This window comes from Oncorhynchus clarkii, chromosome 16, assembly GCF_045791955.1.
Source record: "Oncorhynchus clarkii lewisi isolate Uvic-CL-2024 chromosome 16, UVic_Ocla_1.0, whole genome shotgun sequence".
Classification (NCBI taxonomy): Eukaryota; Metazoa; Chordata; class Actinopteri; order Salmoniformes; family Salmonidae; genus Oncorhynchus; species Oncorhynchus clarkii.
The window spans coordinates 26521243-26546839 of record NC_092162.1 but is presented as its reverse complement, the minus strand read 5'-3'; the positions used below and the strand labels follow the sequence as shown (position 1 = coordinate 26546839).

Below are 25597 nucleotides of genomic sequence, written 5' to 3'. Positions count from 1 at the left end.
TCCATATTATTAAATTATTGCACCCACACTCCTTGCGCGCGCCAACTAGCATCTGCACCTGTCCCAAAATGTATGTCATTGGTTAAGAGTTTGTTTTGATATTTGAACCTGCGTGTGGTGATCGCGTTTGGTGTAGGGGGACAAAATATATTAATGCACGATAGCGCACCCCGCAGCCAGTTTGAGTTCTGTGTTACATGCTGACCAGACGCGACGTGCATCGCAAAATAAATTTAGAAATCCATGTTATTCAATTATTGCACCCACACTGCTTGTGCAAGCTAAAATAGAACTCATTCCTATTTCTGACGCATATCGCACTGCAAATCCTGCCTCTCCCAACTCCTCATTGGTTTATATAAGCAGGTATCCACGTGCCATCTCCTCATTGGTTATACCCACGTGAGTGATTGAAAGACAAACTGTTTTGCCTGTAGTCGTGGTAATACAATGAAAGTTTAGATGGATCACCATATAAATTAAACGATGAAAAAGCCTGAAAGGAGGAGAGATGACTAGAAATGATTCGGTTGGCTGTTTTATGTGTGGATTAATTGTCGGAGTAGAGGTCCTTGTGCATTTCAGGTAAAATAACAACTCAATGTTTATATCCCAGGACAAATTAGCTAGCAACAACAAGCTAGCTAAATAGGACAAATTAACGTTAGCTAACAAGAGCAGCTAACTAGCTAAATTGCCATATATGTTTAATGCTTTTCGACCTGTCCCCAAATTAATGTAATTGGTTCAGAGTTTGTTTTGATATTTTAACCTGTGTGTTGTGATCGCGTTTGGTCTGGGCTCTTGGCATCGCAGACGCTCGTTGGCGTGCAGTCATGGAATAACAGATTTCTACATTTATATTGCAACGCTCGCGTGGCGTAGTCAGCCTGTTAGAGCCGGGTGGCTCTCTTTCATGTCCAATAGACACACTAGTTTTCGGTGATAAACGAGATATTATACTGGACAAATTCAGTTAGGTCGTTCCCCGTTTCGTTACGTTTGTTTCAGTTTAAGAAACGTTTTCCAACAGAATTGGCGTAATGAATAGCTATCTAGCGTTAGATTGCTCCGAACACCACCACATAAGCGTACTGTAACTGGGGAGAAAGTGTAGTTCGTCAACTGGAGGCATACACAACGTATCGATGTGTGCAAATCTGCAACAGTAATTGTATATTTTTTTATTTGAAAGATTATTATTCGTTGATATGAAAGATAAGGGCCATATGTTCTGAAAACCATTTGGCAAGTGATGCTTATTTACGTTTCCAAACGTTAAAACCAGCACCAGAATTATAGTTCACATGGCTAGTTGTGGTTAATCGCAGAAGGGTTTTCGAGAACTAAACTAGGCCTACAGTACCGACATCATCATCATCATTACTGTGCCACATCTTAAGTGCGCATATACACACTATATTACGGTTACGGGCACTGACGGCAAAACAATGGCGGCCCCCGGTGGGAACTATTAGATTAATGTTTTGTAATACCTCTCTTCACAGCAATTTACCTATTGTTCTGATACTTCTGCAATATTGAACACCCCTGTATGATTATAAAACTGTTTCGTGACCAGTAAAACGGATCACATTGTTAATTCTGATATGAGGGCAGTTGGTAAGTGGACATGGCTAACGTTAGCTATTCAGAACCAGAATTTAGTTTTGTAGTTGAGGTCAGATGAGATAAGAGATGAAGCCCGGATGAGATAGAGCAAGTCTACGTTGAGATCAATAACGTTACATCTTATTCAAATGCTCTTGCTTTTTCGAAAATGCAGGCATCTGAGTTTTTTTTGTCAAATGCTTAGTAAACAACAGGCTTAGATTAACAGTGAAACGCTTACTTGCGAGCCGGGAACCTTTCCAACAATGTAGATTTTTTGTTTAGAAATAATAACACGAGTAAAGATAACTTGGCTATATACACGGGGTACCAGTACCAAGTCGATGTGCAGGGGTACGAGGTAGATTTTGTTAGGATAGTCTTGGAGGTAGTGCCACATTGTCATTCTAACATGTTTCATTTGATCATATTTACTGATCTATTTTCAACAAGTAAAATCATTTCAAATGTTTATTATCTGCACAACCTAACTCTTCTTCTCTTACTTTGATAGTTGTCATGAAACTTTGACATGTTGGCACAGAAACTGCACCTGCTCCGACACAACGTCCTGTCATTTGTATCCTCTCGGACTGGCAGTGACCTCACCAGGCGCCAGTATGATGTCATCGTGGTGGGGGGAGGACATGCTGGGACTGAGGCGGCGGCCGCAGCAGCCAGATTGGGAGCAGAGACACTCCTCATTACCCAGAAGATCATGACTATCGGTGAGAGAGAGGAAGAGCCGCCTGTTATTTGTGGGATCAGTAGGAATAGAGCAGTATCTCTCTGAGCCACCCACCCACTCAGACTCACTCCCTCTCTCTCTCTCTCGCACCCTTCTCCTCTCATTGTACCTCAGGGGCCCTCTCCTGTAACCCATCTCTGGGGGGCGTGGGGAAAGGCCAGCTGGTGAGGGAGGTGGATGCTCTGGACGGTCTGTGTGGGCGAGCAGGCGACTCGGCCGGGGTCCACTTCTCCATCCTAAACCGCAGCAAAGGGCCCGCTGTGTGGGGACCCCGGGCACAGCTGGACCGGGAACGCTACCGCCAATTCATCCAGGTATCTACCACTCAGCACAGCCAGGATCTGTTCAAGTTCATTTAATTGAATTGTTTAAACAGGAATCAGACAAGTTGTTTACATAAAGTCCTGTGTCGGCTTCGTTGGTAAGAGCGTGGCACTAGCAATGCCAAGTTTGTGGGATTAATTGCTGCATGTATCACATAAAAATACATGTATACACTCACTGTACTGTAAGTCCCTTTAGATAAAATAGTCTACCATGTGGGAGATAAGAGCACATATTGGCTCCAAATCCACGTTGCAGTGATACTCTTTTTAATTTACCATCTATCTCAAGAAAATCTATATCTAAAAAATGATTAGTGCTTTAATCTTCTCCTGACTCCTCTGCAGTCAGAATTGCTGTCCACTCCCAGGCTGACAGTGTTGGAGGGCTCAGTGGATGAGTTGCTGGTGTCACAACCCAACCCAGAGGAGCCTGGACACCACAGAGTCACTGGGATACGACTGGGTAGGAAAGACTGACAGACTGATAGACTGACTCTCTCACACAAACACACACACTACACATTCACACACTACACTCTACACAATGTCTCTCTTAGTATCTGGTACTTGTGTTTTCCTGTTGAATCTTTGACCATTCCCATACAGTGTCATGCTGTCATCTGTTTATGTAGGATGATTGTAGGTTTATATGTTGTACAAGTATTTGAACCGTAGTAGTATGCATCCCCTCTTTCTCCCTCCCTCTCACACACACACACACACACACACACACACACACTCCTCTATCTCTCTAACAAACCTCTCTCGCTCTCTCTCTATTTGAATTCAATTCAAAGGGCTTTATTGGCATAGGAAGCAAGTGGAATAGATAATAAACAAAAGTGAAATAAACAATCTGAAATGAACATGAGAAGATTACACTCCCAAAAGTTTCAAAAGAATAGAGATCTTTCAAATGTTATATTACTGGCTATGTATAGTGTTGTAACAATGTGTAAATAGTGTGCAAGTACAAATGTGAAAATAAATAGATAAATATAGTTTGTATTTACTGTTAGGTTCTAATGAACCTATTAAAACTCACTGACAATTAGTAAAGCTCAAACCAAGTTTATTCACCCGCTGGTGAATATACCAGCTGCATAAGACACAGACATGGTTCCAACATTGGTAGTGTTTATATACAGTTGAAGTCTGAAGTTTACATACACCTTAGCCAAATATATTTAAACTCAGTTTTTCACAATTCCTGACTTTTAATCCTAGTAAAAATTCCCTGTCTTAGGTCAGTTAGGATCACCACTTTATTTTAAGAATGTGAAATGTCAGAATAATAGTAGATAATTATTTATTTAACCTTTTATTTCTTTCATCACATTCCCAGTGGGTCAGAAGTTTACATACACTCAATTAGTATTTGGCAGCATTGCCTTTAAATTGTTTAACTTGGGTCAAACGTTTCAGGTAACCTTCCACAAGCTTCCCACAATAAGTTGGGTGAATTTTGGCCCATTCCTCCTGACAGAGCTGGTGTAACTGAGTCAGTTTTGTAGGCCTCCTTGCTCGCACATGCTTTTTCAGTTCTGCCCACAAATCTGCAATAGGATTGAGGTCAGGGCTTTGTGATGGCCACTCCAATACCTAGACTTTGTTGTCCTTAAGCCATTTTGCCACAGCTTTGGAAGTATGCTTGGGGCCATTGTCGATTTGGAAGACCCATTTGCGACCAAGCTTTAACTTCCTGACTGATGACTTGAGATATTGCTATATCAATATATCCACATAATTTTCCATTCTCATGATGCCATCTATTTTGTGAATTGCACCAGTCCCTCCTGCAGCAAAGGACCCCACAACATGATGCTGCCACCGCCGTGCTTCACGGTTGGGATGGTGTTCTTCGGCTTGCAAGCCTCCCCCTTTTTCCTCCAAACATAACAATGGTCATTATGGCCAAACAGTTCTATTTTTGTTTCATCAGACCAGAGAACATTTCTCCAAAAAGTACAATCTTTGTCCCCATGTGCAGTTGCAAAACGTAGTCTGGCTTTTATGGTAGTTTTGGAGCAGTGGCTTCTTCCCTGCTGAGCGGCCTTTCATGTTATGTCGATGTTTTACTGTGGATATAGATACTTTTGTACCGGTTTCCTCTAGCATCTTCCCAAGGTCCTTTGCTGCTGTTCCGAGATTGATTTGCACTTTTTGCACCAAAGTACGTTCATCTTTAGTAGACGCTTCTTCTTGAGCGGTATGACAGCTGCGTTGTCCCATGGTGTTTATACTTGCATACTATTGTTTGTACAGATGAACGTGGTACCTTCAGGCGTTTGGAAATTGCTCCCAAGGATGAACCAAACTTGTGGAGGTTTACAATTGTTTTTGTCTGAGGTTTTGGTTGATTTCTTTTGATTTTCCCATGATGTCAAGCAAAGAGGCACTGAGTTTGAAGGTAGGCCTTGAAATACATCCACAGGTACACCTCCAATTTACACAAATTATGTCAATTAGCCTATCAGAATTTTCTGTAATTTTCCAAGCTGTTTAAAGGCACAGGCAACTTAGTGTATGTAAACTTCTGACCCACTGGAATTGTGATATAGTGATTAAGTGAAATAATCTACCTGTAAACAATTGTTGGAAAAATGACTTGTGTCATGCACAAAGTAGATGTCCTAACCGACTTGCCAAAACTATAGTTTGTTAACAAGAAATTTGTGGAGTGGTTGAAACACTTAGGTTGGAGTCATTAAAACTTGTTTATGTAAACTTCCGACTTCAACTGTATACCCCAATTTGGGTGACATTCCCTCCTCTCTAAACATGACATATTTATTATTATGCAGGAAGTTAAGTGATACGGGCAACAAACTGTTCCTTCTTCTTAATGTGACAAGACCTGACCTTTGCCCCCCATTCCTCACTAAACCACATCTCTCCATCAGTGCCTTCCAACATGTGATTGCCTTTCCTTTACTCAGTACATTCCAAGCTTAATTGCTTTTATTTATTTATTATTATTATTTTTTTCACCTTTATTTAACCAGGTAGGCTAGTTGAGAACAAGTTCTCATTTGCAACTGCGACCTGGCCAAGATAAAGCTTAGCAGTGTGAACAGACAAGAGTTACACATGGAGTAAACAATTAACAAGTCAATAACACAGTAGAAAAAAAAGGGGAGTCTATATACATTGTGTGCAAAAGACATGAGGAGGTAGGCGAATAATTACAATTTTGCAGATTAACACTGGAGTGATAAATGATCAGATGGTCATGTACAGGTAGAGATACTGGTGTGCAAAAGTAAATAAATAACAGTATGGGGATGAGGTAGGTAAAAATGGGTGGGCTATTTACCGATAGACTATGTACAGCTGCAGCAATCGGTTAGCTGCTCAGATAGCAGATGTTTGAAGTTGGTGAAGGAGATAAAAGTCTCCAACTTCAGCGATTTTTGCAATTCGTTCCAGTCACAGGCAGCAGAGAACTGGAACGAAAGGCGGCCAAATGAGGTGTTGGCTTTAGGGATGATCAGTGAGATGCGCGTGCTACGGATGGGTGTTGCCATCGTGACCAGTGAACTGAGATAAGGCGGAGCTTTACCTAGCATGGACTTGTAGATGACCTGGAGCCAGTGGGTCTGGCGACGAATATGTAGCGAGGGCCAGCCGACTAGAGCATACAGGTCGCAGTGGTGGTTGGTATAGGGTGCTTTGGTGACAAAACGGATGGCACTGTGATAAACTGCATCCAGTTTGCTGAGTAGAGTGTTGGAAGCAATTTTGTAGATGGCATCGCTGAAGTCGAGGATCGGTAGGATAGTCAGTTTTACTAGGGTAAGTTTGGCGGCGTGAGTGAAGGAGGCTTTGTTGCGGAATAGAAAGCCGACCCTTGATCATATACATTCCTTCTACAGATAACCATTAACTTCTGGACTCAGAACTCAGAACCCATCATTACAATAGTGTTTGTGCTTCACTGACTGCCCTTTTCTTGTGGCAACAGGTGACATATTCCACATGTTTTTCCAGCAGCAGATTATGATCGATAATGTCAAAGCCACACAGAAGTCTAACAAAACAGCTCCCACAATCTTTTTATTTAACAGTTTTTACTGTCATTTTCTTAATGGGTGCATGCTTATTAGTAAATGGAATAAGCAATTTCATTAATGTGTCAAGTGCAGCGTTTGGTTGTTCCTCATTACACACCAGCAAATATTATTTATATCATCAATATAATAATCACTACAAAACTTATTGTATGACCTCTTATACACTATATTAGGCCCAGGCTTTGGAACTTTGTTTTTCCTAGATATGGCTCCTATATTGTGATCACTACATCCTATGGATTTGGATACTGCTTTAAAGCAAATTTCTGCAGCATTATTAAATATGTGATAAATACATATTGATGATTTCATTCCTGTGCTATTTGTAACTACCATGGTTGGTTGACTGACAACCTGAACCAGGTTGCAGGCACTGGTATAAGTTTGATGTTTTTTCTTGATTGGGCAGCTTGGTGGAAGCCAGTCAATAATTAAATCACCCAGAAAATATACTTTGTTGATATGACATACATTATCAAGCATTTCACACATATCATCCAGATGCTGTCTTGGTGGTCGATAGCAGCTTCCCACAAGACTGGGCTTTAGGAGAGGCAGATGAACCTGTAGCCAAACAGTATTTAACATGAGATCCTCTCTAAGCTTTACAGGAATGTGGTTCTGAATATAGACCGCAACACCACCCCCGTTGGCATTTCTGTATTTTCGGTAGATGTAATAGCCATGTATTGCTAAGTGCGTTTCAGAGAGAGTCGGTATATGAATGTAATGTGTTTCAAGAAAGTTATTGACTTCATGAACCTTGTTTCTTAGACTACATATGTTATTATGGGCTATTTTGAGCACTTTTCTGGGTTGCTTTGTTTTGAACGCTTTACTGGGAAGATTATCAGAAGTAGACTTGCTTATGTTATTTATATTGGAGCTGATGGTGCACGGTGAGCTGCACACAGTGGACTTCCTACTAGGGCACACCTCAGTGTTAACAGTGTAACTCTGGTTCATGGGCACATGATTACTGCATACAATAGCTGTAGAATCAACAGAGGTATTCAGGGCAGTTAGTGGGACAAATTAAGTTACTTACAATGTGCCTTCCAACGTCCCTGGGATAATGTACATTTGATGCAGCATTATGACAACTTATTGTCACAATGGTAGGGATAAACTGAGCTGGTCTTGTGTCATTGAGAAGTCTTAACGCAGCCTTGAAATGCATCCAGGAGCCAAGATGATTTGGATGGACTCTGTTTTTCCTGTAGAGTATCTTCTGTTTCCAGAAGGAGTCATAGTTATCTATAAAAGTGATTCCAACAACACTACAGTAATCTTTTAGCCAGATGTCTAATGCCAGTTGTCTGTTGAATCTTTCACACCTGTGGCCCAACGATGGTACCGGACCTGAAATGATTGACCGCTTTTTGGAATCTTTCAATACTAGAATCAGTTCTTTAAAATACATTTTCAGAAGTTACGAGCTAGCCCTCCTGATGTCAGAAGCAGCCTTGTAATGTCCTGTAGTTGTGCTCCTGGGTAGCACAGGGTTTTGCACTTAAACCGAGATGAAACCAAATTGAATATGTCTAACAGGAGCTCAAACAGGTACATATAAGCACTTGGTCCCTCCCAGGACCAAACAGTTACCCAATTGGCAATTACAACCAATAAACTGTTCTGCAATGTAAAAGGCAATTTCCACATCCATTGTTACAATCAGAATGATTGATAATTCATCACCATACATAAATGGAACAAACAATTATTTTCTCTCATTCAACGTACTGACTCCAAAGTGTGCACGCTCCTATTATGCACAACTAGAATGACAGAGACATAGGACACAGACACAAGGAACTCCAGCATAACCCCTTAAATATGAACAAAGGAAACCATACATTGAATTAAATAAACAGAACTTCTACCTCAAGTCATGAGACTTGCGAACATTCATGTGCACAGTAAAGATTGTGCCCACTCAGTGGGTAGGGCTATGGGCTAAATGAAAAATGTATCAAACATGAAACAGAAATGTCCAAGTGTTGCAATAAACGGTATGGGGATGGAATGATGAAACGCTAACATGAGCAATTATTGTAGGATTCGTTGGAATATAGATTTACCACGTGTGTTTTAAACATGTGAAAGCAACAGCAGAACAAGCACTCCCAACTGTCCATAGGCGGGAGTTTGGGGAGCGCAAGTGTGTCTTCGCCACTAATAATTGTAACAACAAATTCCAAATGCAAGCTTCATAAGTAAATTATACATTTCAAGCAATTTTGACCAAAGACCAGTAGGCCTATGTGAGTAATTGTTACTTGATGCCCCATTGCTGGTGTGCTTGCAAAGTAGGCCTAAACAGTAGTGATGTTACGTTTGATACTGGAGCTTTGCTAAGCAGATAATGCAGTGTTCACATACTAGTTGGAACTAGGAAACTCAAATGTGCGACTTGTTGATTCATTGAACGCGGCACGTGTATAACTAAAACCAGCTAGCAAGTCAGACATTTCAGAGTTTCCCATTTCCAACTAGCACTTATACGGTGGCAAGAAAAGTATGTGAACCCTTTGGAAAGACCTGGATTTCTGCATAAATTGGTCATAAAATTTGATCTGAACTTTATCTAGGTCACAACAATAGACAAACACAGTCTGCTTAAACTAATAACACAAACAATTATATGTTTTCATGTCTTTATTGAACACACCGTGTAAACATTCACAGTGCAGGGTGGGAAAAGTATGTGAACCCCTGGATTTAATAACTGGTTGACCCTCCTTTGGCAGCAATAACCTCAACCAAACGTTTTCTGTAGTTGCGGATCAGACCTGCACAACGGTCAGGAGGAATTTTGGACCATTCCTCTTTACAAAACTGTTTGTTTAGCAATATTCTTGGGATGTCTGGTGTGAACTGCTCTCTTGAGGTCATGCCACAGCATCTTAAATCGGGTTGAGGTCAGGACTCTTGACTGGGCCACTCCAGAAGGCATATTTTCTTCTGTTGAAGCCATTCTGTTTTTGATTTACTTCTATGTTTTGGGTCGTTGTCCTGTTGCATTACCAAACTTCTGTTGAGCTTCAATTGGAGGACAGTTAGCCTTACATTCTCCTGCAAAATGTCTTGATCAACTTGGGAATTCATTTTTCAGTCTGATAGCAAGCTGTCCAGGCCCTGAGGCAGCAAAGCAGCCACAAACCATGATGCTCCCTTCACCATACTTTACAGTTTGGATGAGGTTTTGATGTTGGTGTGCTGTGCCACACAGTGTCGTATGTTCCTTCCAAACAACTCAACTGTAGTTTCATCTGTCCACAGAATATTTTGCCAGTGCTACTGGAGCATCTAGGTGCACTTTTGCAAACTTCAGACGTGCAGCATGTTTTTTTTTGGACAGCAGTGGCTTCTTCCGTCGTGTGTCCTCCCATGATCACCATTATTGTTTTATGTATCGTAGACTCGTCAACAGAGATGTTAGCATGTTCCAGAGATTTCTGTAAGTCTTTAGCTGACACTCTCTAGGAAAGTGCATTAAAATATAATTGTATTCATAATTCTGGCTTGTAAAGGTCATGATAGGAAACTTTCCTGATTCAAACATTTCTGCCCAAGTAGAATTCAATGCCGTTCAACGACTGGTTTCCAGGCAACCCAGCAGCTTGTGCATTATTGTAGTTTGTACATCCAGGTACTGAGCACCACAGCATGACTAAACTTTACAGATGTTGTCGACACAAAAATAAAATATTTATTCGCAAGCTGATGTTCTATGAAAGAGTGGCTGGTACGGTGGGTAACGTTAGCTATCTGTTGACCCCCATTCTCAACTGCATGCACCTCGACAGGGACGTGCTACATCCTGAAATCGCAATGAATTCTGGATATTGTGGTTTAGTTACAACCAGGAGATGTAGATGGCCTTTTTCTACCGGTGAGATACTACACGCAAATATAAGCGTTTTTGTGAGGAAATTCTTGATTTTCATGACATATGTCAATAACATATTAATGGACATATACAGTGAAAGAGCAGCAGTAAAGATTTCCCTTAACAGAACTTTGCCAACTGACCAGTAATGAATTATATCAGAATAGAGAGTCTGAAAAAAATCATATTGTTAAAATATGGAGAGTCCGGGTGCTGGTGAACAGCAACAAGTAAAGACGCGTTTTCTCGGTGCTCCGATCCAGGGCGAACAATTTACTATTAATACTTAACCAACACCTCCCCCAGCGTGTTAATTTTGTAGCATTTAATTTGGAATCGAACCCAATTTACTAATCTGCAGTCATGAAGAAGAGGTCAGCCTTCAATGAGGTGAGGGAGCTCCTACACCGCTGCCTGGACACCAAATTTGGCATTCTTTACCCAGCCGTACTGAAGATCACTACTCCCTCCGGCGAGTAGAAGACATTCAAAGATCCAACCAAGGCCAAAGGATACATTGTTGCGCACCTACAGTGGTTCCTCCTTTTAAAAGTTGCGAGCTTGCACCGCAGGACTAAGAGGTACCCAGCGTCACACCTTCATTGCTCCAGACCACCACAAGGGGGAGTTAGAGCACTCATTATGCATTTGGGTCCCAAGGTTTTTTATGCCCAATCATATCGAGTGGTTCCAATGACGAATTTAGACGCAAGCCACCTGTCCCTGGGTGAAGATGGCTGACAAAATGTACAATTGAGGGGAATATGTCAGCTAATGTAGAAACAAACATTTGTGCATATTTTTTGCCATAAAATTAACTTGCTAAATAGCGATTTTCGTAAATGATCTGACTAGTTAACATTAGCCAGCTAGCTAGTGTTGGGAGAATGAGTTTGTGATTCGTGGTGTTTGTTTTAGGGACTCCTGAGAACCAGCAAACCAGGCTGTCGTCTTGTGAAACAGTGGATGTAAAGAATCTAGCTAGCTAAAGCATTTACTGCAAATTGAATGTACAATTGTGTAAGCTTGCCTTGCAATGCAGCTGAAGTAACATAGCAAATTTTTCCTTGCATATTGTGTAGTGGAAGATAAAAATAACTGTATGCCTATGGATGTGTAGCTAGCTACAGTATGTAGCCGATCTGTGTATGGACCCTAAAACATTAGGTTCTGAACTACTATTCATACCAATCTATGAACCTCAGCTATCATAGTTGTTGTATCAGCTTCAAGTCTGAATGGCATTAATGAAGCCTATGTGGACCCGGTGAGAAATGGCTGGCTAGTTAGCGGGGTGCGCGGTAATAGCGTTTCAATCAGGGATGTCACTCTCTGAGACCTTGAAGTAGTTGTTCCCCTTGCTCTGCAAAAGCCACGGCTTTTGTGGAGTAAACAATGGGAAGACCATAGTAAACAATGGGAAGACCGCAGAGTTCCAATATTATTTTTGTTTACATTTTAACTATAAAACAACGTGAGCAGGTCTCATTGCCAACAATAGCGAAGCAGGCATTGTGACATTGAACAATAAGCTGGGAAAAGAACATTCAGAAGGTGAGTTGGTGCCACAGTGCTCAATAGAACTAATAGGAGCTGGCACCACACAACTGCCACAGACACTTACCCAGGCGACTATTTTGGTTTTGCTTAAAAAAGACGAATCCCCTAGACTGTGGCTCATACCGCCCTATAATCCTTTTGTGCTGCAATTATAAAATTCTCACTTAGGTCCTCTCCTGCCGTTTAGAGACCAGTGATGCCTAATAACTAACTGGCCAAACCAGATTTTTCTCAGGTAGGTAATCTTTCTATAATAATATTTAATGTTCTTTATTCTGCCCATTCAGAGGTTGTCTTCTTTCTTGATGCTGAAAAGGCTTTCGACCGGGTTGAGTGGGAATATCTATTTACAGTACTAGAGAGATTTGTATTTGGCCCGCCATTCCTTTCCTGGATTAAGATTTTGTACTCGTCCCCAGTGGCTTCTGTTCGCACCAACAATGTTACCTCCAGCTACTTCCCTCTCCACAGGGGGGCCAGGCAGGGTTGCTGTTTATCCCCTTTCCTATTTGATATGGCTATTGAGCATCTTGCTATTGCCCTGCGGGCGGAGGAGAGGATTAAGGGAATATTAAGGGGCAACATAACTCACAAGTTGTCCTTGTATGCAGACAATCCTCTTTTATACTCATGGACATGCTACAAGGTTTTGGCACATTCTCTGGTTATAAGTTAAACCTAACAAAAGTGTGCTCCTCCCCATTAATCAGTTAGCAGAAGGTATTGGGAATGCCAACTTCCCATTTAAGGTGGAGCATCAGGTCTTTACTTATTTGGGGATAAAGGTCACACTCATTTAAGGCTCTGTTTAAACAACTTCAAAACACTCCTGGAGCGCACTAAGCAGGATTTCATAAGGTGGGCGTCTCTTCCCATTTCATTAACAGGTCGCGTTAATTCTGTTAAGATGCCTGTACTACCTAGTGTAGCAGGCTCAAGGGGGTGGGGTTTCCACGTCACCAAGTTCAATAACAAAACACGCACACGAGCACAACTAGAATACAAATGGGCAATTTATCAGGGAGATTGGCACACTGTGGGAAAGAGGGGAATTCAGCAACCAGTCCACAATCCGTTCTCATTGTCCGTTCTGTTCTCCAAGAGCAGGAAGTCCATATAAGGCTAGGTTAGGTACACTCTGCATGGGTACCGACAAAAGTTTGACTAAACCTGGTCCCCATTAATACAATACGTGGAGAGCCTGCCTTTTACTTAGTGTAATTTGCTTAGTTTGGTAAGCAGTCATGTCTGTTCTAGTGGCCATTTTGTGCTGATCATTTTTATATAACTTTTTTCCCATTGTTTTTGTTTCTATTACTGTTTGTTTCTTTCCTATTTAACTTACTTTTATAGATGCCTTGGTGGGTGGGTGGGAGAATGTGGAGGGTATGGATGGGAGAATGAGGGGTTGAGGTTGTACTGCTTTTGTTGTTATATCTGAATCTATAAATCAAGTTTTTTTTTAAATAAAATAAAAATATGAAGAGTCAGATGGGGGCATATACACTGAGTGTACAAAACATTAGGAACACCTTCCTAATATTGAGTTGCACACCCTTTTGCCCTCAGAACAGTCTCAATTCGTTGGGCCATGGACTCTACAAGGTGTCAAGCGTTCCACAGGGATGCTGGCCTATGTTGACTCCAATGCTTCCCACAGTTGACCAAGTTGGCTGGATGTCCTTTGGGTGGTGGACCATTCTTGATGCACACGGGAAACTGTTTAACATAAAACCCAGCAGCGTTGCAGTTCTTGACACACTCACACCGGTGCGCCTGGCACCTACTACCATACCCCGTTCAAAGGCACTTAAATATTTTGTCTTGCCCATTCACTCTCTGAATGGCACACATACACAATTCATGTCTCAAGACTTAAAAATCATTCTTTAACCTGTCTCCTCCCCTTCATCTACACTTAAAGTGGATTTTACAGGTGACATCAATAAGGGATCACAGCTTTCACCTGGATTTACCTGGTCAGTCTATCATGGAAAGTTCCTAATGTTTTATACACTGTGTACATTGCACATGTCAATGTCTCAATCTGAATTTACTTTATTTTTTTTCTTTATGTATTTATATTCTCCGCCTGTGATATAATTTGAAAGATCTTATTTAAACCATATTATAATCCCTCCTGAATCTCAGCCACAATTTACATGTGGATGTTTCACTGAAGATACAGTAAACTCCCAGTAATTGTTTGGAGAGGATGTTTGTAAATCTATTCGACTCCCTGTCTCTAGAAGTATAATAATGTCTACATACAGCATTTACAAGGTCTGGGTCTGGGCTTTTCACACCAAGAGAGCACAAACCCTGAATATTATAGCAGCTTATACTTAAGGATGCTATGTTTCAAATGTTCCTTTAGGACATGTTCTCTCTATTCTCTCCTCTTAGTCGATGGAAGCCACCCCATCTTGTCCAGCTCAGTGGTACTTACCACTGGCACTTTCCTGTCCGGCTCCCTCTTCATGGGCCAAACCACCTCTCCCGGGGGGAGGATGGGGGATGCTCAATCATGTGCCGGACTTTCATACACACTGAAAGAGACATTGGGGTTGAGGGTGGGTCGGCTGAGGACTGGCACACCCCCTCGGATACTGAAGGAGTCCGTGGATCTGTCCTTGGCTCAGCTCCAAGCCCCGGACAAACAGCCCACTCCCTTCAGTTTTCTCAACACCCACACCCGCTGCAAGGTAAAAACTACAAAGAAAGACTACAACTGCCAATATGCCAACATAAAACTTTACACCCGGCAAATATTGTTTTTGGGTTAATTCGAAGGTAAAGAAGTAGTACAAAGTGATTTCAGGTATTTCTAAATATTATTCTTTAAAAACCACTGGTCTAGACAAAATTATAAACAAAATGTTGTATAATACACCTTAAATTCTCTAGAAACTGGCTGTGATTCTAACATGCTGTGCCCTGTAGCCAGAAGAGCAGCTCCCCTGCTATCTGACCCACACCACGCCTGGAGTGGAGAGAGTGGTCAGGGAGAGTGTCCACCTCAACTGTCACATACAGCAGGACACCAAAGGTCCCAGGTACATGCACACGCAGACAGAGACACACACTCACCCACACACACAGTAAACTGTGTACACATTACTTTACAAACTGCATTTTGTCTTTCCTCCTCTCTTAGATACTGTCCCTCCATCGAGTCGCGGGTGCTGCGGTTTCCAGGGCGACGGCACCAGGTGTGGCTGGAGCCGGAAGGTTTGACCTCTGACCTATTGTACCCCCAGGGCTTGTCCATGACCATGCCCCCTGACCTGCAGCTCCGCCTCCTTAGGGAGATCCCCGCCTTGCACCGAGCCGAGATCCGCACTCCTGGTATGCAGCCCAAAATACAGACACCCACTCTGGGTCCCAATAATCTGTCCTTTCTCCCAAAGTGTGCACTTGTTCAATTCCAATGAGTGAGAGGGAGGAGTGCAGGCAGAAAAATTGTATGCAGAATCTCAGGTCAACCTATCCCGTACCCCTTGACCGTTTTATGCACCTTTCTAGATCTGAAAGAATTGGATGGGCGTTAACTATATAGTAATAGCTCCACCTTGCTAGCCTTCTTGTATGCTAAGTAGGATTTTTGACATTTTACTTCCACGCATCCAGTTCTTTCAAGTCTGAGGAGGAATCCAGAAGTTAACTCTAACTGCTAAACTTTCGATCAGATTTAAGTGCACCTGTTCAGCTCAACTGTTGTAGTTGTTTTGTTAGATCAAGTTACACAGTTATCATCAAGCTTGATTGACCTAAACACGTTTTAGTTCGCTGCCTACATCTACATTAGCACTCTCCGAGGTGTGTCATTGCGGTTGTTTTGGAGAGACTACACTAGTTGGACTGCGCTTAACCACTGATCTACAAATCACCTTTCATCCCAAATAACTAAAGTTATGAAGATTAGCGATTCTGCGTCTCACCTTGCTAAAACTGATTTCCTCAAACAGGCCGACTATAACCTCCTTATCTCTCTGAATTCCAGGTTACGGGGTGCAGTATGACTTTGTGTGCCCCACCCAGCTGACCCCGTCTCTGCAGGTGAAGAGCACGCAGGGGCTCTTCCTCGCGGGTCAAATCAACGGCACCACGGGCTACGAGGAAGCAGCCGCACAAGTAGGGGTTAAATCTGTTCTAATCTGGGAACTGGGACACCTGGGTCGCGTTGTTAGGGCACGTAAGGGAAAATGTTTTGAAATTAAAATGTGCATTTCTTTTTTGGGCAAGTACAGGTAGTCCCTCCCTATTTTAGTCTGTTTTCTTCCATTTGGTGCCTAGTAAACACAACCCAGGTGTGTGGACTCTCTGGCCAACAAACAGTGACATTAATTGTTCACCTTACTATCAGAAAAGAAAACGGGCAGCACTCTTGGACTGAAGGCTGGTAGCAGAATAGCCATTTTTTTTACATGTTTAACATTTTTAGTCATTTAGCAGACGTGCTTATCCAAAGCGACTAACGATACAGTGAATGTATACATTTTTTGTATGATCACTGTGGGACTTAAACTCTGAACCTTGGCAATGCTACCGGCCGTTTGCCACACTTTTTTACCAACTGACCCACCACAGGTCCCTACAATATATGCTACAACAAACCCCTTTCTCTCCAGGGCTTGTGGGCGGGGGTGAATGCAGGTCGGACGGCCCTCTCCTTGCCCCCCATTGCATTGTCTCGTACCCAGAGCTACATCGGGGTGCTGATCGATGACTTGGTGGGCCGAGGGGTGACAGAACCTTACCGCATGTTCACCAGCCGCGCCGAGTTCAGAACCTACCTCAGGCCCGACAACGCAGATCTCCGTCTCACCCCCAGAGGTATCATAATGTGTGTGTCTGACAGTCCCCAACTACTGGGTGCACTTATTTTGGCTTACATAGGGCCCCGGGTAATGTAGTGATACATGAACAGAGTGTATTATTGGCTGTGTTCAGTTATGAGGTCAAGCATGAGTCACTGACAGGAAATCCAGCAGCTTGGAGCTTAATATTGTTAACGAAGTGCACATTGTCATTGGCCGCATAGGTTTATAAGATTAGAAAATGACTACGGTCATTAGCCAACTGGAGGAATTCTAAGATATATTGCATCTCTGGCCATGTTCGACTGATCAGACTGAGCAATCTTACTGATACAAATAATAGTCCGTCTGCAGTCACCAACTGCAATGTAGTCAATCTCAAAATTACATGTCAGACTTTGTGGATGAATAATATTTTGACCTTTGACCCGGTCTGCAAGGGTTTGAGGAGGTGGGCTGCGTGACTTTGCGGCGATACAAGAAAGCGGTAAGTGTGAGGGACGGCCTCCAGGAAGCCCTGATGGCCCTGCAGTCTGTGGCGCTATCCTCCACCCGCTGGAGAGAGAAGCTGGGCAACATCAGCCTGAGTGAGAACAAGAGCACCACCTTAAAGTGAGTGGGAAGTGGTTCAGCGGTGGGTGGTTCAGCATGCATTTACTGGGATGCGCTCAGCAGAAAACAATGTTGGACGTTTAGAATAGAAATATACGGTGTATTCAGACCCCTTGACTTTTTCCACATTTTGTTACATTACAGCCATATTCTAAAATGGACTAAATATATATATTTTTCCCCTCATCAAGCTACACACAATACCCAATAATGAAAGCAATAACAGGTAAAACAAATTTATATATATTAAAATGGGGGGAAAAAAACTATTTACATAAGTATTCAGACCTTTTACTCAGTACTATGTTGAAGCAGCTTTGGCAGGGAGTACAGCATTGAGTCTTCTTGGGTATGACGCTACAAGCTTGACACACCTGTATTTGGGGAGTTTCTCCCAATCTTCTCTGCAGATCCTGTCAAGCTCTGTCAGGTTGGATGTGGAGCGTCGCTGCACAGATATTTTCAGGCTCTGGCTGGGCCACTCAGGGATATTCAAAGACTTGTTCCGGAACCACTCCTGCATTGTCTTGGCTGTGTGCTTAGGGTCATTGTTCTGTTGGAAAGTGAACCTTTGCCCCAGTCTAAAGTCCTGAGAGCTCTGGAACAGTTTTTCATCAAGGATCTCTCTACTTTTCTCCATTCATCTTTTCCTCAATTCTTACTAGTCTCCCAGTCCCTTCCACTGAAAAATATCCCCACAGCATGATGCTGCCACCACCATGCTTCACCATAGGTTTCCTCCAGACGTGACACTTGGCATCCAGGCCAAAGAGTTCAATGTTGGTTTCATCAGACCAGAGAATCTTGTTTCTCATTGTCTGAGAGTCCTTTAGGTACCTTTTGGCAAAATCCAAGCGGGCTGTCATGTGCCTTTTACTGAGGAGGGGCTTCAGTCTGGCCGCTCTGCCATAAAGGCCTGATTGGTGGAGTGCTGCAGAGATGGTTGTCCTTCTGGAAGGTTCTCCCATCTCCACAGAGTAACTCTGGAGCTCTGTCAGAGTGACCATCGGGTTCTTGGTCACCTCCCTGACCAAGGATCTTCTTTCCCGATTGCTCAGTTTGGCCGGGCGGCCAGCTCTAGGAAGAGTCTTGTTGGTTCCACACTTCCATTTCGGAATGCTGGAGGCCACTGTTTTGTTGTTGGACCTTCAATGCTGCAGACATTTTTTGGTACCCTTCCTCAGATCTGTGCCTGGACACACTCCTGTCTCGAACTCTATGGACAATTCCTCTGACCTCATGGCTTGGTTTTTGCTCGAACATGCACTGTCAACTGTGGGACCTTATATAGACAGGTGTGTTCCTTTCCAAATCATGTCCACTCTATTGAATTTACCACAGGTGGAGTCCAAGTTGTAGAAACATCAAGAATGATCAATGGAAACAGGATGCACCTGACCTCAATTTTGAGTCTCATAGAAAAGGGTGCGAATACTTATGTAAAAAAAGGTATTTGCAATAAATCTGCAAAAATGTCTAAACCTGTTTTCGCTTTGTCATTATGGGCTATTGTGTGTAGATTTAGGATTTTTTTATTTAGTCAATTTTAGAATAAGGTTGTAACGTAACAAATCAAGGGGTCTGAATACTTTCCAAATGCACTGTATGACATGTAGAATAAGAAATCATATCAGCTCTATTCAGGAAATGTCTCTGCAACATTCAACAAGGTTTGCCTACTGAATATAGCCCTGACTTTCTATTGTTCTATGTATGGGAACAGTATCCTTAAAACATCCGTATCTGGTATTTATGTACACACACAGGTTGTCAAAAAGATAGTGACTCCTCATTCTGAAACAGACTAACAACACTGCAACCTATGAGAAAGTGAATGCGTTATGTCTTACTACATTTTCAAAATTATTTTCTATTTTCTCAAGCAGAGGTGTGTATAGTCTGCTCATCAACTTTACTATACCATGTATCTTTCTCTCTCAGTGGTTTGGATCTGTTGCAATACAAAGATGTGTCCTTTGAAATGTTGGCCTCCGCCTTCCCAGAGTGCCTTTCACAATATTTTGAGTACTCACAACGACTCAAGATTGAAGGTAAAGGCTATTTTTAAGTCTCAATCAGTCTGCGTCTGAAATGGCAGTCGATTTCCTACATAGTGCACTACTTTTGTGGCTCTGGTCAAAGGTAGTGCACAATATAGGGAATAGACTGTCATTTCAGACACGCACTCAGTTTAGTCTTAAAGTTTACCTTAAAACGTACTGAACCCTGTGCTTTGTGGCTTTCAGCTGTGTACAGACCCCACTGCGAGAAGCAGAGTCGAGAGATGGAGAGAATACGGAGCGAGGAAAGTCTGTCTCTCCCCTCTGACATGGACTACCTCTCCTTACCAGTGTCCCTCTCTCATGAGGTCAGAGAGATACTGGACCGAGTCAGGCCCAACACTGTGAGTCTCAGTAAAACTACAACATAAACCACATTTCCACAGTTTATGCGAGTAAAGTCATATTGATAAAATATATAATTATGACAACTGATGGAAACAGGAAGTTTCGGTAAAATGTTATAAATACCGACAGATAATGTGTTTGATCGACAAACTGGGATATTTTCTAAGTCAGTAAAATGAAGTATGCTAGAAATGGTGGTGGAAACACAAAATTGTATTTGTTACATGCGCTGAATCCAACAGGTGTTGACCTTACCGTGAAATGCATATTTACAAGCGCTTAACCATCAATGCAGAGTTTAAAAAATAAAGGGAAAAAGTGTGAAATAAACTAAAGGAAAAATAGTAACAAAAAAATAATAAGACAATCGGTACCGAGTCAATGTGCAGGGGTACGGGTTAGTTGAGGTAATGTGCACATGTAGGTAGCGGTAAAGTGACTATGCATAGATAAGGTGGGGTAGGGTGTTGAAAGTGCACTGTGATGAGCTTGATGCTCCTTTCCAATAAATATCGAGGGTCTTATTCTGATGACATGATCAATGCTTAACTGCTGTTTGACAAATAAATATTCTCATCATGTAGACTAGTCTACCCGCACTGTATCTGCCAGCTGTTGGCTGGAGCACACGTGCCAAGACCAAAGGAGGTACATTTGCTATTTAACACAACAGTTTGTGACAAAATTATCAGTAGTTGAAAATGGGATGGAAACAAATTCGGTACATGAAAACTTAAGCGAAAAATGACATTTTATGTGCACTAGGTCATCGCACACAGATTTCTATCCGTTTGGTGGGAAAATGGGCATATTTTCTTTATGGGGATTTTAGAATATTTTCATGAAAATCTGTCACCAATTGGATGGAAACTTAGCTACGCTAGTAATTTTTTTATGACAAAAAACATAACTGACCGAGTGTGATGTACGCCCGTGTCCGGACACTCATACTTGCGTCCTAAATAGGTTGTTTGGGTATGCGAAAATAAAAAGTGACCCATGTGTTTGACAACAGCTGATAATCAGATAAGGTGACGGACGGGCTGTACCAAAATGATCAAATTACTGGAAAAATAGCAATTGCGCATTCGATGAGACATTCTCAATGTGGGTGAGCCTAGTATGTTACTTGTTGCTTACAGCATACATTTTTATCTAAACAATGCATTCTAAATAGTATGTAGTTTTAGTAAGTGGTAAGCAAGACCGATTCCGGACACAGCCTAGGTGTTGTGTAAGAGGCCTTGTATGTTACACTACCACAGTATAGTAAATAGATCTAACACCCTTCATAGGAATCCCAGTGGTTATCCAAATCTTCATCTGCTAAATGAGGTGTCCAAACTCTTAAGACTACAGTGCCAGTCAAGTTTGGACACACCTACTCATTCAAGGGTTTCTTCATTTTTTACAATTTTCTACATTGTAGAATAATAGTGAAGACATCAAAACTATGAAATAACACATATGGGATCATGTAGTAACCAAAAACTGTGTTAAACAAATCTAAATATATTTTAGATTCTTCAAAGTAGCCACTGTTTACTTTGATTACAGCTTTGCACACGCTTGGCATTCCCTCAAACAGCTTCACCTAACAGTCTTGAAATAGTTCCCACATATGCTGAGCACTTGCTGGCTGCTTTTCCTTCACTCTGCGGTCTAACTAATCCCAAACTACCTCAATTAAGTTGCGGTCAGGTGATTGTGGAGGCCAGGTCATCTGATGTGGCACTCCTTCACTTGTTCAAATAGCCCTTACATAGCCTGGAGGTGTGTTGCATTGTCCTGTTGAAAAACAAATGATCATCCCACTAAGTGCAAACCAGACAGGATGGTGTATCGCTGCATAATGCTGTGGTATTCATGGTGTTTAAGTGTACCTTAAATTCGAAATGAATCACAGACGGTGTCACCAGCAAAGCAACCCCACACCATCCTACCACCACCTCCGTGCTTTACAGTGGGAACCACACATGCAGAGATCATCCGTTCTCCTACTCTGTGTCTCACAACACGGCGGTTGGAACCCAAAATCTCCAATTTGGATTCATCAGACCAAAGGACACATTTTCACTGGTCTAATGTCCATTGCTTGTGTTTCTTGGCCCAAGCAAGTCTATTCTTATTATTGGTGTCCTTTAGTAGTGGTTTCTTCGCAGCAATTCGACCATGAAGGCCTGATTCACGAAGTCTCCTCTGAACAGTTGATGTTGATGTCTGCTACTACAAATTTTATTTGTCACATGCGCCGAATACAAGCCCTTAACCAACAATGTGGTTTTAAGAAAATACCACAAACAAAAAAAATTGTAATAAGAATAGCAAATAATTAAAGAGCAACAGTAAATAACAATAGCGAGACAATATATACAGGGGGTACCGGCAGAGTCAATGTCAGGATGCTCTCGATGGTGCAGCTGTAAAGTCTTTTGAGGATCTGAGGAACCGTAACACATCTTTTCAGTCTCCTGAGGGGGAATAGGTTTTGTTGTTCTCACTTCACGACTGTCTTGGTGTGCTTGGACCATGTTAGTTTGTTGGTGATGTGGATGCCAAGGAGCCAAGGCTCTCAACCTGCTCCACTACAGCCCCATCAATGAGAATGGGGGCGTGCTCGGTCCTCCTTTTCCTGTAGTCCACAATCATCTCATTTTTCTTGATCACGTTGAGGGATAGGTTGTTATTCTGGCACCACACGGTCAGGTCTCTGAACTCATCGTTGTCGGTGATCAGGCCTACCATCGTTGTCATCAGCAAACTTAATGATGTGTTGGAGTTGTGCCTGGCCGTGCAGTCATGAGTGAACAGGGAGTACGGGAGGGGACTGAGCACGCAGCCCTGAGGGACCCCCGTGTTGAGGATCAGCATGGCGGATGTGTTGTTACCTACCCTTACCACCTGGGGGCGGCCCGTCAGGAAGTCCAGGGTCCAGTTGCAGAGGGAGGTGTTTAGTCCCAGGGTCTTTAGCTTAGTGATGAGTTTTGAGGGCACTATGGTGTTGAGCTGTAGTCAATGAATAGCATTCTCACATAGGTGTTCCTTTTGTCCAGGTGTGAAAGGGCAGTGTGGAGTGCAATACAGATGGCATCATCTGTGGATTTGTTGGTGCAGTATGCAAATTGGGGCAGGTCTAGGGTTTCTGGGATAATGGTGTTGATGTGTGCCATGACCAGCCTTTCAAAGCATTTCATGGCTACAGACGTGAGTGCTACGGGTCGGTAGTCATTTAGGCAGGTTACCTTAGTGTTCTTGGGCACAGGGACTATGGTGGTCTGCTTGAAACATGTTGGTATTACAGCCTTAATCACAGACATGTTGAAAATGTCAGTGTAGACACTTGCCAGTTGGTCAGCGCATGCTCGGAGTACACGTCCTGGTAATCCGTCTGGCCCTGCGGCCTTGTGAATGTTGACCTGTTTAAAGGTCTTACTCACATCGGCTGCGAAGAGCGTGATTACACAGTTGTCTGGAACAGCTGATCCTCTCATGTAAGTTTCAGTGTTACTTTACTCGAAGCGAGCATAGAAGTTATTTAGCTTGTCTGGTAGGCTCGTGTCACTGGGCAGCTCTCGGCTGTGCTTCACTTTGTAGTCGTAATAGTTTGCAAGACCTGCTACATCCAACGAGTGTCGGAGCACGATTTGATCTTATTCCTGTATTGACGCTTTACCTGTTTGATAATTTGTCGGAGGGCATAGCAGGATTTCTTATAAGCTTCCAGGTTAGTGACGCTCCTTGAAAGCGGCAGCGCTACCCTTTAGCTGTAATCCATGGCTTCTGGTTGGGGTATGTACGTACGGTCACTGTGGGGATGACGTCCTCTATGCACTTATTGATAAAGCCAGTGACTGATGTGGTGTACTCCAATGCCATCGGAAGAAAGACGATACATATTCCAGTCTGTGCTAGCAATACAGTCCTGTAGTTTAGCATCTGCTTCATCTAACCACTTTTTTATAGACTAGTCACTGGTGCTTCCTGCTTTAATTTTTGCTTGTAAGCAGGAATCAGGAGGATAGAATCATGGTCAGATTTGCCAAATGGAGGGCGAGGGAGAGATTTGTACACGTCTGTGTGTGGAGTAAAAGTGGTCTAGAATTTTTTCCCCTCTGGTTGCACAGTTAACATGCTGATTTAAGTTTCCCTGCATTAAAGTCCCCGGCCACTACGAGCGCCTTCTCTGGATGAGCGTTTTCCGGTTTGCTTTTGGCGGAATACAGCTCGAGTGTGGTTTTAGTGCTAGCATCGGTCTGTGGTGGTATGTAGACAGCTACGAAAAATACAGCATAAAACTCTAGGTAGATAGTGTGGTCTACAGCTTATCATGATACTCTGCCTCAGGTGAGCAAAACCTTGAGACTTCCTTAGATATCGTGCACCAGCCGTTTACATAAATGCATAGGCCCCTGCCCCATGTCTTACCAGAGGCTGCTGATAGTGTATAATCCGCCAGCTGTATGTTCTTAATGTCGTCGTTCAGCGAAACATAAGATATGTTTTTAATGTCCCGTTGGTAGGATATACGTGCTTTCAGGTTGTCCCATTTATTTTCCAGCAATTGAACGTTAGCTAGCAGAACGGTATGCAAGGGCAGATTAGCCACTGATCCTCACAAGGCATCCCGATCTCTTTCCGCGAAACCTACGTTTCCTTTTACCGGGAATCATGGGGATCTGGGCCAGGTCGGGCGTCTGTAGTATATACGACTCATTGAACTCCTCGTCCAACTTGAGGTGAGTAATCCCAGTTCTGATGTCCAGAAGCAGCAACCGTATGTACAAAACAAGTTACGAACAACGCTTAAAGACAAACAAAATAGCATGGTTGGTTAAGAGCCGATAAGGTGGCAGCCCTACCCTCCGGCACCAACGCTGAAGCATTTATTTGGGCTGCAATCTGAGGCACAGTTAACTCTAATGAAATTATAATTTTAACGAGGCATACCTCATGAAGCTCGTTGAAAGAATACCAAGCTGTCATCAAGGCAAAGGGTGGCTACTTTGAAGAATCTCAAACAACACTAAATATTTTATATTTAACACTTTTTTTTGGTTACTACATGATATCATAGTTTGTCTTCACTATTATTCTACAATGTAGAAAATAGTAATAAAGAAAAACCATGGAATGAGTAGGTGTCCAAACTTTTGACTGGTACTGTATGTAGGCCTATAGCTTCAAAGGAGTGTTCCTTGATGAAAGCTAACAAAGCTCTATCTACCAAACGTTGAGCTGCCCTGTGCTTAAATAGTCATGATAATACATTATTTGTAAAATGATTGATGTTTTTGAGTTTGACACTTGTCTTGTCTTTGTAAATTAGCTGGGCGCTGCTACCCGTCTACCAGGCATGACGCCTGCTGGGATCATCCACCTTCTCAACTATGTCCTCAGGACCGGGCAGAGGAACAGACACACAGAGCACAGAAACCGATCGAGCCAAAAAGAGGGGGGAAAGGGACAGCTGTGTGCAAGCAACATACCGATATCTCAGTGAAATAATGACTAAGAAAAAAATAAATGTAAAAAAATTAACTATGGTAG

The 25597-nt window shown here is 42.5% G+C and overlaps 1 protein-coding gene across 1 annotated transcript; it reads left to right on the top strand.

Annotated features, from left to right (window-relative positions):
- Nucleotides 1-1414: 1414 nt before the first annotated feature.
- Nucleotides 1415-25593, top strand: LOC139368273 (mitochondrial tRNA translation optimization 1). Its single transcript, XM_071106999.1, has 13 exons — nucleotides 1415-1623; nucleotides 2126-2339; nucleotides 2474-2673; nucleotides 3031-3148; nucleotides 14617-14915; nucleotides 15154-15266; nucleotides 15368-15558; nucleotides 16214-16344; nucleotides 16842-17046; nucleotides 17471-17642; nucleotides 19584-19693; nucleotides 19889-20046; nucleotides 25377-25593. Exons 2-13 carry the CDS (start codon nucleotides 2144-2146, stop codon nucleotides 25548-25550), a joined length of 2067 nt encoding a protein of 688 aa, XP_070963100.1. The 5' UTR covers nucleotides 1415-1623; nucleotides 2126-2143; the 3' UTR covers nucleotides 25551-25593.
- Nucleotides 25594-25597: the final 4 nt, after the last annotated feature.